This window comes from Misgurnus anguillicaudatus, chromosome 5, assembly GCF_027580225.2.
Source record: "Misgurnus anguillicaudatus chromosome 5, ASM2758022v2, whole genome shotgun sequence".
Classification (NCBI taxonomy): Eukaryota; Metazoa; Chordata; class Actinopteri; order Cypriniformes; family Cobitidae; genus Misgurnus; species Misgurnus anguillicaudatus.
Genome location: NC_073341.2, coordinates 14961363 through 14976550, shown reverse-complemented (window position 1 = coordinate 14976550; position 15188 = coordinate 14961363). Strand labels below are relative to the sequence as shown.

The 15188-nt window shown below is 36.5% G+C and overlaps 1 protein-coding gene across 2 annotated transcripts in view; it reads left to right on the top strand.

Annotated features, from left to right (window-relative positions):
• Positions 1-4240: 4240 nt before the first annotated feature.
• The window catches only part of pcsk5b (proprotein convertase subtilisin/kexin type 5b), a 71979-nt gene continuing 61031 nt past the window's right edge, over positions 4241-15188 (top strand). The window contains exons 1-5 of one of the 2 annotated variants that reach the window (XM_073867602.1): positions 4241-4866; positions 6269-6373; positions 7267-7440; positions 10303-10446; positions 12848-12924. In XM_073867602.1, the coding sequence (XP_073723703.1) occupies positions 4696-4866; positions 6269-6373; positions 7267-7440; positions 10303-10446; positions 12848-12924 (671 nt within the window). In that variant the 5' untranslated portion in view covers positions 4241-4695. The remainder of the gene's footprint in view (positions 4867-6268; positions 6374-7266; positions 7441-10302; positions 10447-12847; positions 12925-15188) is intronic. The other variant, XM_055167316.2, reaches the window with a different exon arrangement.

Genomic DNA, 15188 nt, shown 5'->3' with positions numbered 1-15188 from the left:
TCGCTTTGTCTCACAGCCTGTAGGTTAACTCCTGTCAGCATTGCATTGTGAGCAAATCTTTCAAACATGGCGCTTCACATTTCCGGCTGATGTCAGAGGTATTTAGGCCAATCACAAAGTAGATTTGCTGGTCAGGGACACAACGCTTTTCAAATCAATGAGTTTTGTACAAAATCAAAGCGTTTGAGGAACACAGGATATCTGAAGCTACAAAAATGTATGGTATGTAGAAAATAATTTGTTTTTTGAACCATAAACCACACAAACACATTGTATTAAATACACAAAATAATGTTTTTTAGCAATGAAATGCTCTTTAAACATGGAAAAGTCAGATTTTCATGATATGTACTCTTTAATTAGTTGAGTCAACATATTATGTTACATATTATATAATATTACACTGTAAAATATGCAGCATTTTTGTCAAATCAACAAATATTTTTGTGTTACTTTATGAAACCAGTTTGGTCAGAATGAATAATATCCTGGATGACGGTTTCTAATCTTAATGCAAGAATCTTAGCCAGGATTTTTACATCTACATTAAGAAGGGAAATTGGCCGATTCGATTCACAAGGGGTTTTTATTAGGTTTCAAAATCAATGAAATTCTTCAAAGACCAAAGTAGCAATGGGGAGAGCTGAGAAGAAAACGTAAAAAAAAAAAAACTGAGGGAAATGCGTCTGGACCCAGGGATTTTCATATTTTTGTGTTACTTAAACAAAAAATTATATTAAAACAATTTCAACTTGATTTTATGAGTTATGTCAACTTAAAATAGTAGATTGAATTGACTTGCAAAACCAAGTTGTTTTAAAGGGAACATATTATAAAAATCTGACTTTTTCCATGTTTAAAGAGTAACTAAACCCTTAACCAACTTTTTTTAGTTAATGATCTGTAAGAATGATGCTTTATTAGTGCTGTTCATTGATTTTAGTAAGTTTTTTGACATTTGGATATAAAGTGTTTCAATACTATAATATATGGTGTAAAAACGTCTGAGTGCTGCCCTCTTCAGGTTGAACGGTGGCTACTGCAGTTGAATTTTCCTATTGGATGTTGGGTCCAAAAAGTAACTCGTGACGTAAGCAGGTTCAAGCTCACCACGCCCTTGTTACGATCTCACCACATGCTTGGTACGATCTGCCCACTTTTCTTGCATTTTTCAAATATTGCCAGTGGGTGGAGTCAGGCTCTGACCAGGGGTTTAGTTACGCTTTAAGTGCTATAATTGCATGTGAAAAAATAGGTCATTGTAATTTGGCTCCTATTGTAATGTCAGAATAGGATTATACCGCCCCCTTTATCTGCACTATCCAACCACAGCCATTTAGTACAGAAAGCAAGAGGAAGAAAATAATTCACAGCACAATTGAGTTTCAATTGCAACAAACCACCATCATTGTGATCAGTGTTTGCATTTCATCTGCTCATTTGCGTTTTTAATGACACACCCAAAAACGGCACACTTTTGCTCAGGCCTACAAAGTGGCAATTTTAACATGCTGTAATTATTTATATGTGGGGTATTTTGAGCTAGAACTTCAATTACGCTCTCTGGGGACATCAAAGATTTATTTTACATCTTAAAAAATCTCATAATATGTCCCCTTTAACTTCATGCTGCATTTTTTTTTGGGGGGGGGTGTAGTATTAGTATTCTTTTTTAGTTTACTAATATTTTTAAGTTGAATTAACTCTCATTTTAGGGCAATACAAAGACTTACTTTTTTAAGTTCAACCAACAAATCTTTTTTATAGTGTAAGATCATGTCAAAGTTTAACATTGTAAAAAAACATTGCTGCCTTAATTGTTTTGTTGAATCAACTCAGATTTACAAGTCATTTCAACTTACTATTATTTATCTTGACTTGAGATAAGTTGTTATAACTTATAAAATGAAGTTGACTTTTTCAACTATTTTTTATAAGTTGTAGCAACTAATCTCTTGTCAAGATTAATAATAGTAAGTTGACATGACTTGTAAATCTGAGTTGATTTAACAAAACTATAAGGCAGCAAAGATTTTTTACAGTGTAGCACTGATATGTATTAAGACATGTCAGTGCAAGATGTTTTTAAATTAAGACAGCTCAAACATGCATTTTAGTCCAGGACTAGGATAAGTCCTGCCCGGAAAACGGTCCATAAAATATAGTTGAAATATGTCATCTTCATTTTATAAGTTGTAATAACTCAAATCTTGTCAAGATAAATAATAGTAAAAGATATGACTTGTAAATCTGAGTTGATTAAACAAAAAAATTTAAAGCAGCAAAGAATTTTTACAATGCAGTAATTAAAATCAAACCTTATCTCAGGATTCGATTATGAGACTTTAGTCTGGATTTCACAGACAGGGTCACACATTGACTCTCAACTCATCATACTGTAGCTCAGCTATTATCTTTTATTTAGGCCTACTTTTTGTACACCGGGGTTATTCAACTTATAGTTGGGTCAGATATGAATATTTTCTAAGTTCATTTTTAACCAGTGGCTGGGTTGAACTATAGGTTAAAACAACCCAGCATTTTTAATCTCCATTAGCTCAATCCCTCACACACTACAAACTAAATCGGCACAATAGCATTCCAGCTGCCTTTTATATTGCACATTTTCTAATATTGAGTCATAAATGCACTCAAATGAGCCATTGTTCTTAATTGCATTACACTGCTTCCACGACCCACAGAAGTCTATTCTAATGCTGATTTGCAGTATTGTTCATTTCCACGCACTTAACATACACGGGTCAATCCTGCAGTGTTAATTGCTCCGATGCAGTCAGGCTTTGCATTAATTAATGCACAGTTTGCATGAATTTACTCCACGCACTGCAGGATGCTATATAAGAGTCTGTCGGCTGAATAAGCCGGTCGGGGTTGGAATAATGCAGTCTCTGGGCATATAGAGGGTAAACGTTTCTAAGAATGAAGTTGTGTGTCATCCATGCTCTGATTTGGTGGGAATAACAATCATCTCCTGCCAGTGAGACTGAAGAGGGGCTCCCACACAGCCACGGGGCCACAGAGACCTTTTTGTGTTGCTCCTGTGTGTGTTTTCTGGCTGTCTGTCTCATTCACATATGCAGGTCAATGGGCCTGTAGCCCTTGTATGAAGTTTGACTGCTGTGTTCCTTTCAGCATTTTATTTATTTATTTATTTTGTATTAACCAGATTTTACTCCACTTTTTGCATCTTGTGCTTTTATGTATCAGAGGCCACATAACTCCTCATGTTAGGTGGTCTGGGGAGTTACATTGGGGGTCCCATAATAATGATGCACTGATTTCCGCACATTACGTTTGTTTACACAGCTCTGAAGAGGTGATAAATAAAGGCTTAATTGCAGCAGGAGGAATGCACGCTGGCTGCTAACAGTTCTCAGAGAAAGACACGTGAAGGGGGGGCGACTCAGGCTCGCGGGGTAATGGCTGTCACGCGGACTTTGCGCCCCCCGGTAGAGAAGCGACGCGCTGACTGGGATTCGCCCGCCACCTCCGTGAGCTGTGTACCCGAGTCCTCTCTGAGATCTCCGCACGTTCCCCATTTTCTCCTCCTTCGGCGCTTTAAATCACAATCGCGCTCTCGCGCTGAATGGCGCGTTCACGGGCTGTTTTCGTCCCCTTTCATCTCGCTCGTAAGGACCGTGAGATATTCTTGTCCCTCGCCTGTTGTCGGATCTGACAGCGGCTCCATTCACGAAGAAATTGGCCGTAATTAGCGCAATTATGCTGATTCGCACTTGTACTGCGAACGGAACGCAGCTCGGAACCAAAACAAAGATCAATCAATCGCGACGTGAATGGGAACCAAGCGTAACGCTGCGCGGCCACATAATGATGCCATCAGGAGTACGAGCGGATGCGATTGTGAGAGGAATAATTATAAGCAGACAGCCACCACATCACATCTTTAAGTCACAAATGAAGTCGTTCATTCTTGGACTGAACCTATGTTTAGAGAGAGCAAAGTAAATAAAAGGGGTCAAACGACGCGTTTAAGTACAATTAAATAATTTTCATATCTGACCAATAAATTAATAAAAGTGTAAAAACAAAAAATAATAACGTTTTGATTCTTGTTATAAAACAGTCCATTTGTCATTCATTAAACGCGCCAAACGCATATTTTTTTGTCACTTAATTTATAAAAAAATATATTTTACTTGACCGTCCTCTTTATTATAAAACTTCAGCACACAACATTTTTGTCAGGCTGACACTAGGCTACTATCTGTGGGAATCTCGGCTAAATGTGACAAACGGAGCTTTTCCGGCGGATCTGTCCTGATGAAACGCGGTGTGTCTTTAAGACCCGGCGGCGCTCGGGTAACCCCACACGGCTCTGTTGTCCGTACTCTCCCGACTCTCTCTGTAGTTATTTGAGGGAGGCGCTAGAGCCATATCTCCACTTTACCAAAAAAAGCTGAAGTAGCGGCACTGTCTCGATCGGACAAATCGAGTCCAAGCGGTGCAAACAGACCCGTCGCTCTCTCACCCCGCAGCGTCGGAGCGAGCGCGGCCGATGCGGAGCACACTGAAGCGTCTGGAGGCTCGTGTCCAGTTTAAATCCTCCGCTGCTGAGTGTACGTGGGACACTTCTATGAGAACAGCCGCTCAACGAGACCAAGTTTGCTTGTTTTCCTAAACCGGGGGTGCTGGGGAGAGTCGAGAGGGCGAAAGATGGTTTTGAACAGCCTCCCGTGCGTACTGGCTTGCCTGTGCTTGGCTTTTATCTCGTCTTGTCCGTGCAAAGCTCGGATTTACACCAACCACTGGGCTGTCCGGATACCCGGTGGACCCGAGCAGGCTGAGCTGATCGCCGATAAATATGGCTATAGAAACCTGGGCCAGGTATGTAAGAGTTTTGCTGGGTTTTTCCTCACAATTTTAAAAATGTTATCTCGTATTTTATGTCAAGTGCTTTTTCCCGCTTGTGTTATCAAGTTCATACGTCAAGACTGAAAGCCGCACCAAAGTTTCACAGAGTTTAATATAATGTGTTGTAAAAGTCCAAACTATTCAGTTTGTGTTTTGAAACCCTGTACTCTTTCACGTGTCAGTTTTTGTTGTTTTAATCCAGTGAAAAACACAGTCTGCTTGATCCTTACAATAACAACAGGTGTTTTGGAAACTGCCTATAGTGTTTGATTATAAATCTTTTTACTGCTTTCAGATAAATATTAATATTTTTGTTAGGCTATCTTTTTTTAATGGAAAAACGAAATGTGAAGAGGTGACATCAGACTTATGCAAACTATTTTGTAACTCAGGCCAGTATCACTTTTAAGTGCTGTTTAAAATATTTCTTAAATTCTTAAACATAATAAATTGTTTAAATGGTTTGTAAAGAACAACAAAACAGTTATGTTCAGTTGCTTTTATTTTAATTTGTAATCCCAGCATTTAAAAGTCAAGCATTATTATACAATATGCAGGATGAACATCAGTCCGTGTGTCATTCTTCTCCTGAAGACTCTTCATAATAATTTAGTTAATAATATGTTTCCTTGTCTAGTTAGTAATTTGGAGATAAAGAGATGGCAGTTCATTTTAATAAATAATAGGTTCATGCAAATTTACAGAGAGCCTTAAATTTTACACCTTCAGTTTTACTGCAGTCGTGTTTATTCTCAGATTTCACAATGTGCTATCTTATCATCCACCAAGTTTGTTGTTCATGCTAAGAGATCTTTACAGGTCGGTCCTCATCCAAGTTTGCCATGTCCATAATAACAATTCATGAAAGTTTCAATACTCATGTATGTAATATCCATTTATGAGCCAGTTGTGTGTATTAAATGCTTTTACAGACTTTTAACTAACTTAAAGATTCATTTTTTTATGTAGCAGGTATACTGTACTTGTACAGTAGTCTATGGTGAATGTGTCATGGCTGCCTGGTGTTGTGGCACTGGTGAAACTGTGTGGTGGAAAGTGATACAGCCTCTTGAGTAACCAATCTTCCAGTCAATGACGTCCTTAATAATTAACGCATTACAAATAAATAATTAACAAAAACATATTCAGCATGCCAATATTAGTGTTTCATGAATATAGCTATTTCCTATTTCTAAAAGTTGTTGCATTTCATCTATAATACCTACCCTGACTTGCCCTGTTTTAAAAAAAAAAAAAAGACATACACAGTACGTTTTCATTCTTGTTTCGCGTCTGTTATTTAGTGTAGTAGGGTTGTGTTATGTTTCTTGCTTTGTACTACAGGGTATGACAATTTTGTGTGTCGTTCCTGTAGATTGGTGACCTGAAGGACTACTATCATTTCTTCCACAGCCGGACGATAAAAAGGTCGACAATTTCCAGCAGAGGCACGCACAGCTTCATCTCCATGGAGCCAAAGGTCAGGCTTGTTACTATGACAACCCCACACCTGTGTGTTCTATGGTCTATATGGACTCCTGACTTCTTACTCATCAATGACTAGAACTGACAGTGCATCCAAAACAACTGTTGCTCAATGCAAAGCAAGTAAATCGTTTTACTCATGGACGCTTTGAAATGAACATGAGCTTTATCATCAGTTGTCTTGGAAAAGGATGGTTAGGCTGTCACATCGCATAGCCAGTTTAGTGTGGCATGCAAACTTTAGGCAGTTTTCTTGCGTTTCAATTTGGAAGACAAACAATGACGACAAACAAATTGTATTTGTAGTTTTATTGCATTTTATTTAAGTAGATCAAGCGAGAATGCCTGGGTCAGTTTACACCTCTAAAGAGAAAAGATGTGACCCTGGACCACCAAACCAGTCTTTAGTAGCATGGGTATATTTGTAGCAAAAGCCAAAAATACATAGTATGGGTCAAAATTTTATCACAAAAATCATTAGGATATTATGAAAAGTTTATGTTCCAAGAAGATATTTTGTAAATTTTCTACCATAAATATATCTCAAAAATGTATTTTTGTGAGTGGATGCACTAATGACTTGACTTGGACAACTTTAAAGGTGATTAAAGTTTTTTCCCAATATTTTTTGCGCCATCAGATTCTTGATTTTCCAAAAATGGTCCTATCCTAACAAACCATACTTCAATGGAAAGTCTGTTTATTAATAAAGAAGGAATGACCCTTATGATTGGTTTTGTGGTCCAGGGTCACAAATGAGAAATTATTAAAAATAATTATTTAAAATATAAAAAAACATTTTTGGCGACGATTATCCATTTTTACCCAAATTCTTTAAAAATGAATTTATTTTTTCTTCATTCACATTCTTATCTTGTTCTTTCTCAGGTGGAGTGGCTTGAACAACAGGTAGTGAAGAAGAGAATAAAGCGAGATTATAAACCCTCATATCCTGGTCCTGTACAGTCCAGTCTGGCCCAGTCCAGTCTGGCTCAATCAAGTCTGGCCCAGTCCAACTCCATTTACTTCAATGATGCTAAATGGAGCAGTATGTGGTATATAGTGAGTCTTCCTATTTATCATCTAAATGCTAGTAATGAATTTTTAACTGTGTAAAACACTGGGGAACTATTCGTTTTAATAATCTGTCATCAAAATGTAACTTTCTCCTCTGCTGAAAAAGTTTTTTTACTTATTCAACCAATTCAGTTCAATAAAATAGAGCTTTTTAAAATATGTATTGTGCAAAGAATAGTACAAACTGATCAGTGAGCAAGCCAAAGGTGAAAGTGACATAAAAATATTCACCAGTAATATTATAGCTTAACTTTTCATGATCAAATCATGACTGATTGGTTTTGAAGGTTTAATTTGCATCTAAAATATGCCACGTTAGAAAATCCTCCAGTGTTTATGTTGTTGAATCCAATATCTTTAAAAAATATTTCACTAGACTGCATTACTTTTATAACTGTGAGGAACCTTTTTTAATGGTGATACTTAGGCCTGGTTTCACAGACAAAGCTGAGTTAAAGCCTGGAATAGGCCTTAGTTAAATTACGACGTTTAAGCATTTTTAACACATTTAAGACGTTTAATTATTTTTCTAAAACATAAGGATTGGTCGCATTAGAAAGAAGACACTTACAGGATTATTGCTTAATTGGAATAATTCAAAAATATAGTTTTGTCTAAGTTGTTGAAGTTTAACCGTTTAACTGTCACCGTCCTGTATACGGGACACCTAGGTGTACTTCAATATTTTTATGTTAATTTTAATCATGATAAACTATGTATTGTTAAAACCGTCTAAGCCTCTAGAATAAATATTACAACAGTGTTTTTTAAAATAAATTGTGTAGGGAGAGTAAGCGATTTATTTATGAAAGGCGTGTGCCTCAAAATATTGATAATCCTGCTAAATGTCACTGTTTGCCAGCGGGACGCCTACATTTACTTCAATGTTTTGCATGTGAATTCTTATCTAATCATGACAAAGTATATATTCTAGGAAAGCTCTTAAGATTGTAGTTTTCATATTTCATCTCCATTTTGGGAAAATTATGGTTTGGTGAGGGTCAGTTTCTAAAATATTATGGGCCCAGTGGCAGGCCCACATCGTTTTTACAATGTGGACCTAAACAATCTTGACAAACTATATATCGTTAGAAGCTAAGAGTGAAGCTTTTATTTATAATCACCATTTTGGTAAAAAATACTGTTTATATCATTGGAAAGCTCGAGGAATGTACTTTTCATATTTCAAAACCTTTTAGCAGTAATAATAATGCAGTGACAGTAATTTATTAATTTGTGACAAGAGTATGCAGCAAACTGTTGACACCTAGTGACCTTTGTTGGTAAAACCACTAAAAGTGTTACAGAAAACTCTTTTTTTATTTGTAATTTTTACTTGAAATATGGATCCGAACTAGATCAGACTTGTGGCTTTTTGTTTTAAGCATTTTGGGTGAAAAATAGTTTAATTTTTTAATATAAAACTCTTAGTTTATTGCGTTATTTTTATTTTTTTAAATAAATTTAAACTGCTATTTATTTGTTTACTGTTTTAATATTTTAAAACTTCGAAGTGTCTTCTTAAAAAAAAACGACGACCAAGATTAGGCTTCTGAGCAAAAAATGCCAGAGTTATATTCATTTGAAGGTACACATCAACTGCACCCCACACTCAAAAAGGGGGAGAGCAGTAAAGGGGTTAAGACAAATCAATGGCACTGGCATATTTTAAGATTAGTACGTGCAAGTTATTTTCAGTTGAGACACCTCAAACATGTGTTTTAGTCTAGGACTAGCCTTGTCTGTGTAACTGGGGGTTATGTTTTAACCAAGAAAATCCAAATGTAGTTTTGCGGTTTGTAGAAAAATTAAACAACTTATTTAGTTTTATTCTGTAATATTTAAACCTGGCTCTCGTATGAACATGGGAGCTGGTATTGCGTGAAAAAAATCTGCCCCATTACAGAATACAGTGTTAATGCCAAATCTGTAAACATTAAATTGAAGTTATTATACTAACATGCGATAGCAGCTAGTGAAACTGTGGTGTTTTAACTAAAACGTGAGCCCTGTTAATTTGTCAGTTTGAATCGCTCAAGGAAAACAATCCCTGTCACACCCGATTAGCCGAGTTTATACATGTGAACACCACCCAGAGAGATGCATTGAACTTTTCAGTGTGGGATCTAACATAACGTCTAGTGGAGACATATTTTGTGAGGTAATTGTACAAACAGGCCGTTGTTTTCATAGCTGTCAAGATCTTCAGCTCACGACAGTCAATGGTGCCGTATTTGACCATGCACAGAATGTGAAGACATCCTTAATGAAACAACCTTCACATTTTCGAAATGCCCAAAAGATTGCACTCGTTCCTTTTGAATCCTTGAGCTGTGATGCAGATAATTTCTCTCAGCGTTTAGATGGAAGTGAGAGTGAGCTTAAAGGCTTGTTCTGATAGATTGAAGCTCTGTCAATGGTTAATATGGCTCAGATAACATCAATACTTTGACCTGAATGCACCCATTTGGCTCAGGTCCCTTATGTTGACCTGTGAGTTGTACTTTGGGAGCAAATAAAACTTGACTTTCCAGGATGGGGTCTAATTCCAGGTTTAAGGCCTGTACATTTGTACATTGAGTTCCAAGTGGTGCTGGATGCTGATGTAATATGTAAAAACATGTTTTAATGATGTATTCTTGTAAGCATGCGCTTGGAAACTTTTCCAATAATAGTTTTTCCATTTCCCTTCGCCTATCGGTTAGCGCATGTTAAGCTGTGCTGAGACACAGTTTTTGAATCCACCCCACGTCATGTCATAATAATGTTTTCTCAATAAAAAAATCTCAATCTTTTTAGCTAATGTGTTTGTACAGTTGTCTCATTTCCTCATCTGGTCTTTTGCAGCATTGTAATGATAATATCCATAACTGTCAGTCTGACATGAATGTCATGGGTGCCTGGAAGAGAGGATATACAGGGAAGGACGTGGTGGTAACCATTCTGGATGATGGGATTGAGAGGAACCACCCCGATCTCATACAGAACTATGTAAGTCTCTCTTGGCTTTCATTGTATGGATTGCTGTGGAACCGAGCTTCTGCATACAGTGCTGAAAAAACTAAATAGTATTAAAAACTAAATAGTAACAAAGTAAATTGTACAGCAATAAACAGTGTTGCATACTCTTTTATCGCATAGCCTCTAATAATCAATGTGTCAAAAAGGGACAAACGCAGTTGTTGGGTTAAATTAACCCAGAAAATGTTCCAAATTGACCCACAATCAGTGGGTTAAAACAACTCAGCATTTTGGGTTGAAATGTTTGTCCACTTTTGACCCAATGCTGGGTTGAAAATAATCCAGAGAGTGTCAAGTTATCAATAAAAAAATATTTATGCCTTTTTTTGTTGTGTTCCATTTTGTGTTATAAAATTAATGTTAAAATAATGTAGTGGTTTATGCCTTATTGACTTGAATGCAATTTTGTGTAAAACAAGGGAAAAGTTTTGGGGGCAAAAGCAATTTTTTTTGTGCTTTAAACCTGCTTGCAGACGTTATCTCATTGTAATCATTACTTAGCAAAAATCTCACAAATTTTTTTTCTTCATTTAGGATTAAATTGGGATGTAAGCAACATTTAGAACTGGGAATAATACATGTACTGTTACTGGTATTAAACATGGAATATGTTAAGCTACATTTTTTGTAATAAATAATAATAATAATAATAATAATGCTTTTTATAAGTGTATTTATATAGCACCTTTTTACAATGTTGCGTTGTTTCAAAGCAGCTTAAAAAATGAAGAAAGAACAGAAAATGAGAGAATTATCAATATATGTGACTCTGGACCACAAAACCAGTATTAAGTCACGCGGGTATATTTGTAGTATTAGCCAACAATACATTGTATGGGTCAAAATTATAGATTTTTTTGTAATGCCATAAATCATTAGAATATAAGTAAAGATCATGTTTTGTAAAGCTATTTTGTACATTTTCAAACATAAATATGATTAGTTACACATACAATATATCATAATTAAAGGACTTCATTCGGACAACTTTAAAGGCGATTTTCTTAAAGGGATAGTTCACCCAAAAATGAAAATTCTATCATCATTTACTCACTCGAATGTTCTTACAAACCCGCATACATTTTTTTGTTCTGATAAACACGAAGGAAGATATTTTGAGAAATATTTGTAACAAAATCGTCTGTGGACCCCATTTACTTCCATAGTAGAAAAAAAGAATACTATGGAAGTAAATGGGGTCCAAGAATGGTTTGGTTACAAACATTTCTCAAAATATCTTCCTTTGTGTTCATCAGAACAAATAAATGTATACAGGTTTGTTACAACATAAGAGTGAGTAAATTATGACAGAATTGTAATTTTTGGGTGAACTATCCCTTTAATGTTTTTGCCCAATATTGTCCTATCATAACAAACCATACATCGGTGAAAAGTTTATTTATTCAGCCTTCAGATGATGTAGAAATCTCAAAAAAATATAGAATATACCATTTAGTATATAGAATAAAATAGAATAGAAATTTTATTGTCCTCATAAATTAATTAATAATCTAATAAAATGGTAGATACTTAACTTTGACTGAGTTTTTCAGTGTATTAATATGAAAAATGACAGACGTCATTTAAATTAGGCGTTATAATAACTTAGATGTTGGCCCGGTTTCACAGATGAGGCTTAGGACTATGCCTTGGGTAAATTAGGATATTTAAGTCACTTTAAGTCGCATAAAGATGCCTTTGAAAACAACATTACTGGTGTGCATCTTGAGGTCAAAGCAATGCCACTGACATATTTTAAGATATACTAGACGGAAGCCTTGTCTGTGATATATGCATTATAGTTTTTTAAACTAAACTGCGGTAAATAACGTGTTTTAGCTCAATCAGGGATTTGTTCTGTAAAGAAATGCAGTCAAAGTGTATAAAAGGTGTTTATGACATATCTACTAGTATTGAGAATTAAACACTTGGCTTCACTTCACTTGATAGATTGTTTCATTGCATTATTCTAATGGCCATTTTGTTAATAATTACATATTTATAAGCCTGCATGCACCTGTTGTGAATCTGCTGTGTTGTGAAGTTAATGCTTTTTTAATTCCCCTCATACACAAGAATATGTGTAGTGCATGTGATTATTAATGATAAAATGCAGTGAATTTGAAACATTAAGATTACACTTGTACGTGAGACTGTTTGTATTGATTTGTTTGTATTGGTTTGTGTTTGCTTGTGATCCGTATTGGATGTGCTTGTCCTTTACTCTAGAAAAGTCAAAGTCCATAACCCCAATACCTCGAAATAAATCACTGTGCCATATAAAACTCTACTCATGATTTGTTTGACATGGCGCTTGTGTTTTAAGTTGGCTGTGATAACATCTCACGGCTCTCTTTTGATCTTTCTGTAGGATAATGAAGCCAGTTACGATGTGAATGGGAACGACATGGATCCCATGCCCCGATATGATGCCAGTAATGAGAACAAGTAAGATCATCACACACACACACACACACACACACACACACACACACACACACACACACACACACACATAAACAATCATTTGGGTGTACTGGGCTGTAAAAAACCGTGGAAAAGCTTTGTTCATGCAGTTTATTTTGTGGTGTGTGTGAATGTGGATATCTGGCTTCTGATCTGTTGCTTTGGTGAATGTGGTTTTTTGGTGTTTGCTTTTTGTGTGTCTTAAGTATATGAGTAAATATAGTACTTGGATCTCAACTGGTGTGTGCAGGTATGTGTATTTGGCTAAAAATGGATTTTGGGATTAGTTTGTGTAAAAAAAAGACATTATTTGTGTGTGTGGTGAAATTGGCACAAGATCAGTGTATATTTTTAAATCTTTGGTGTATGTTGGTGTATGTTTGTATATAAAGGTTGGTGAGCGGGTAGAAGACCCCATGTGTTTTTATGGCTACCACTTGTGTGCCAGTATGTGTGAGCCATTGCCAGATGGCTCTGGTGATTTTCTGGATGGTTTAGACAGAAAGCTTGGCCTGGGATTCTGGTGTCACTGCTGTTTCTGTTATGCGCTCTAAAATCTGGAATTCTCTGATGATAGAAAACCGAACAATCCACCAAGTCCCCTTGATGAAGTTCAGTCAAAAATGAAAATCTATGACTCACCATCATGTCGTTCCAAACTTGTTTTCGTTCCAATCCTGTCTGACTTTCTTTGGAACACAATTGAAGACATTTGATTATATTCAGTGCTCTGTTGAATACACTGTCCATAGATTGTCCGTCTCTAAAAAGACTGAAATGTTTTATTAAAGTAATTCAAAGAAGTATATGAGTGCTGTGTTCCAGAGTGAATCTGTCGACATTATGTCCTAGTCATATTTCATCCCAAAAAAAGGAATACATAAAAAATTTGCTGTGCTTTTCTAAAGTTTTCAGGGCTATTAAGATTTTGTAACAAAATGTTCTCATTACCATAATGCAACACATATTTGCTTTGTATCTTTCTAGTGTGTTTGCCTTATTTCCATGCCCTTTATCTCTCTCACACTGGGGTTTGTAATCCTTGTAAAGCTGCTGTGAAACGAGATTTATTTTTATTTAAGTTACTACAGTACAAATAAATATGAATTTAAAGGACAAGTTCGGTATTTTACACTTAAAGCCCTGTTTTCAGATTGTTTATGATGAAATAGAACGGTTTTGACCAAATTTTCAGTTCTCGTGGAATTTTCGTGTGTTTGTGGTATCAGCCCCCACCTCTACAATGGATGTATAGGTGCACAGGAACAATCCTTCCTTAAATGCATTAAACTTTCGTTTACAAAGACGTGAAACTCATCGAGTGGTCAGGGGTGTTCACTGATATGCTCACACAAAAATCGCTGCAAAAGATGCTTTCCAACAGGTTTTATTGTAGTTTTTGTCCAACTCCATTGACTTGTATTAGATGTGCTGTGAGGTACGGTATTACTCCGCGCCGGGAACGTTGTTTGTATTCTTGCAATTGGCAAAGGTGGATTATCGCCACCAACTGGGCTGGAGTGTCTATTATTCAAGCTCTCAGCGGAAAAATATACGGGTGTGAGGCATTTGGAAAAATAGGTCCACAAGTTTACAACGAATGCTAAAACAACTGTTGGAAAGCATCTTTTGTAGCGATTTTTGTGTGAGCATATCAGTGAACACCCCTGACCACTCGGTGAGTTTCACGTCTTTGTAAACAAAAGTTTAATGCATTTTAGGAAGGATTATTCCAGTGCACCTGTACGGCCATTGTAGAGGTGGGGGATGATACTAGCCTGGGTGCCAGCCGATCTTAGCCCCGCCCACAACATTTTGAGAACGGGAAGATCGGTCTGGGGTTTCTCCGTTGAGGAGCTACTATGCCAGACCCAAAGCTGGTCGAACCAATCAAATTGTCAGGGCGGGCTTTATACGATGATGGACAGATGATCAACAGTAACGTAATGAACCACGTCACCAAAGAGCGCGTGTGTTGAATCTGTTTACAATGAAATGGCTGCCGCTGTAGAATTCAGATGTGTGGATTCTGACATTGAGTCTGTTCTAAAAGATATCGACAGAGCATTGATTTTAAAAGAGGAACAGAGAAACGCGAGCAAGGCATTTGTTGATGTTTTTGCCGTCCTTCCTACGGGATTCGGCAAAAGTTGGTCGCAACTGAAACTGGTATCACGGCAATGCAACTCGCCGTGCACGACGAGATGGATATATTTAGCAGTCGTTGCCAGCTTTTTTTCGGAAGC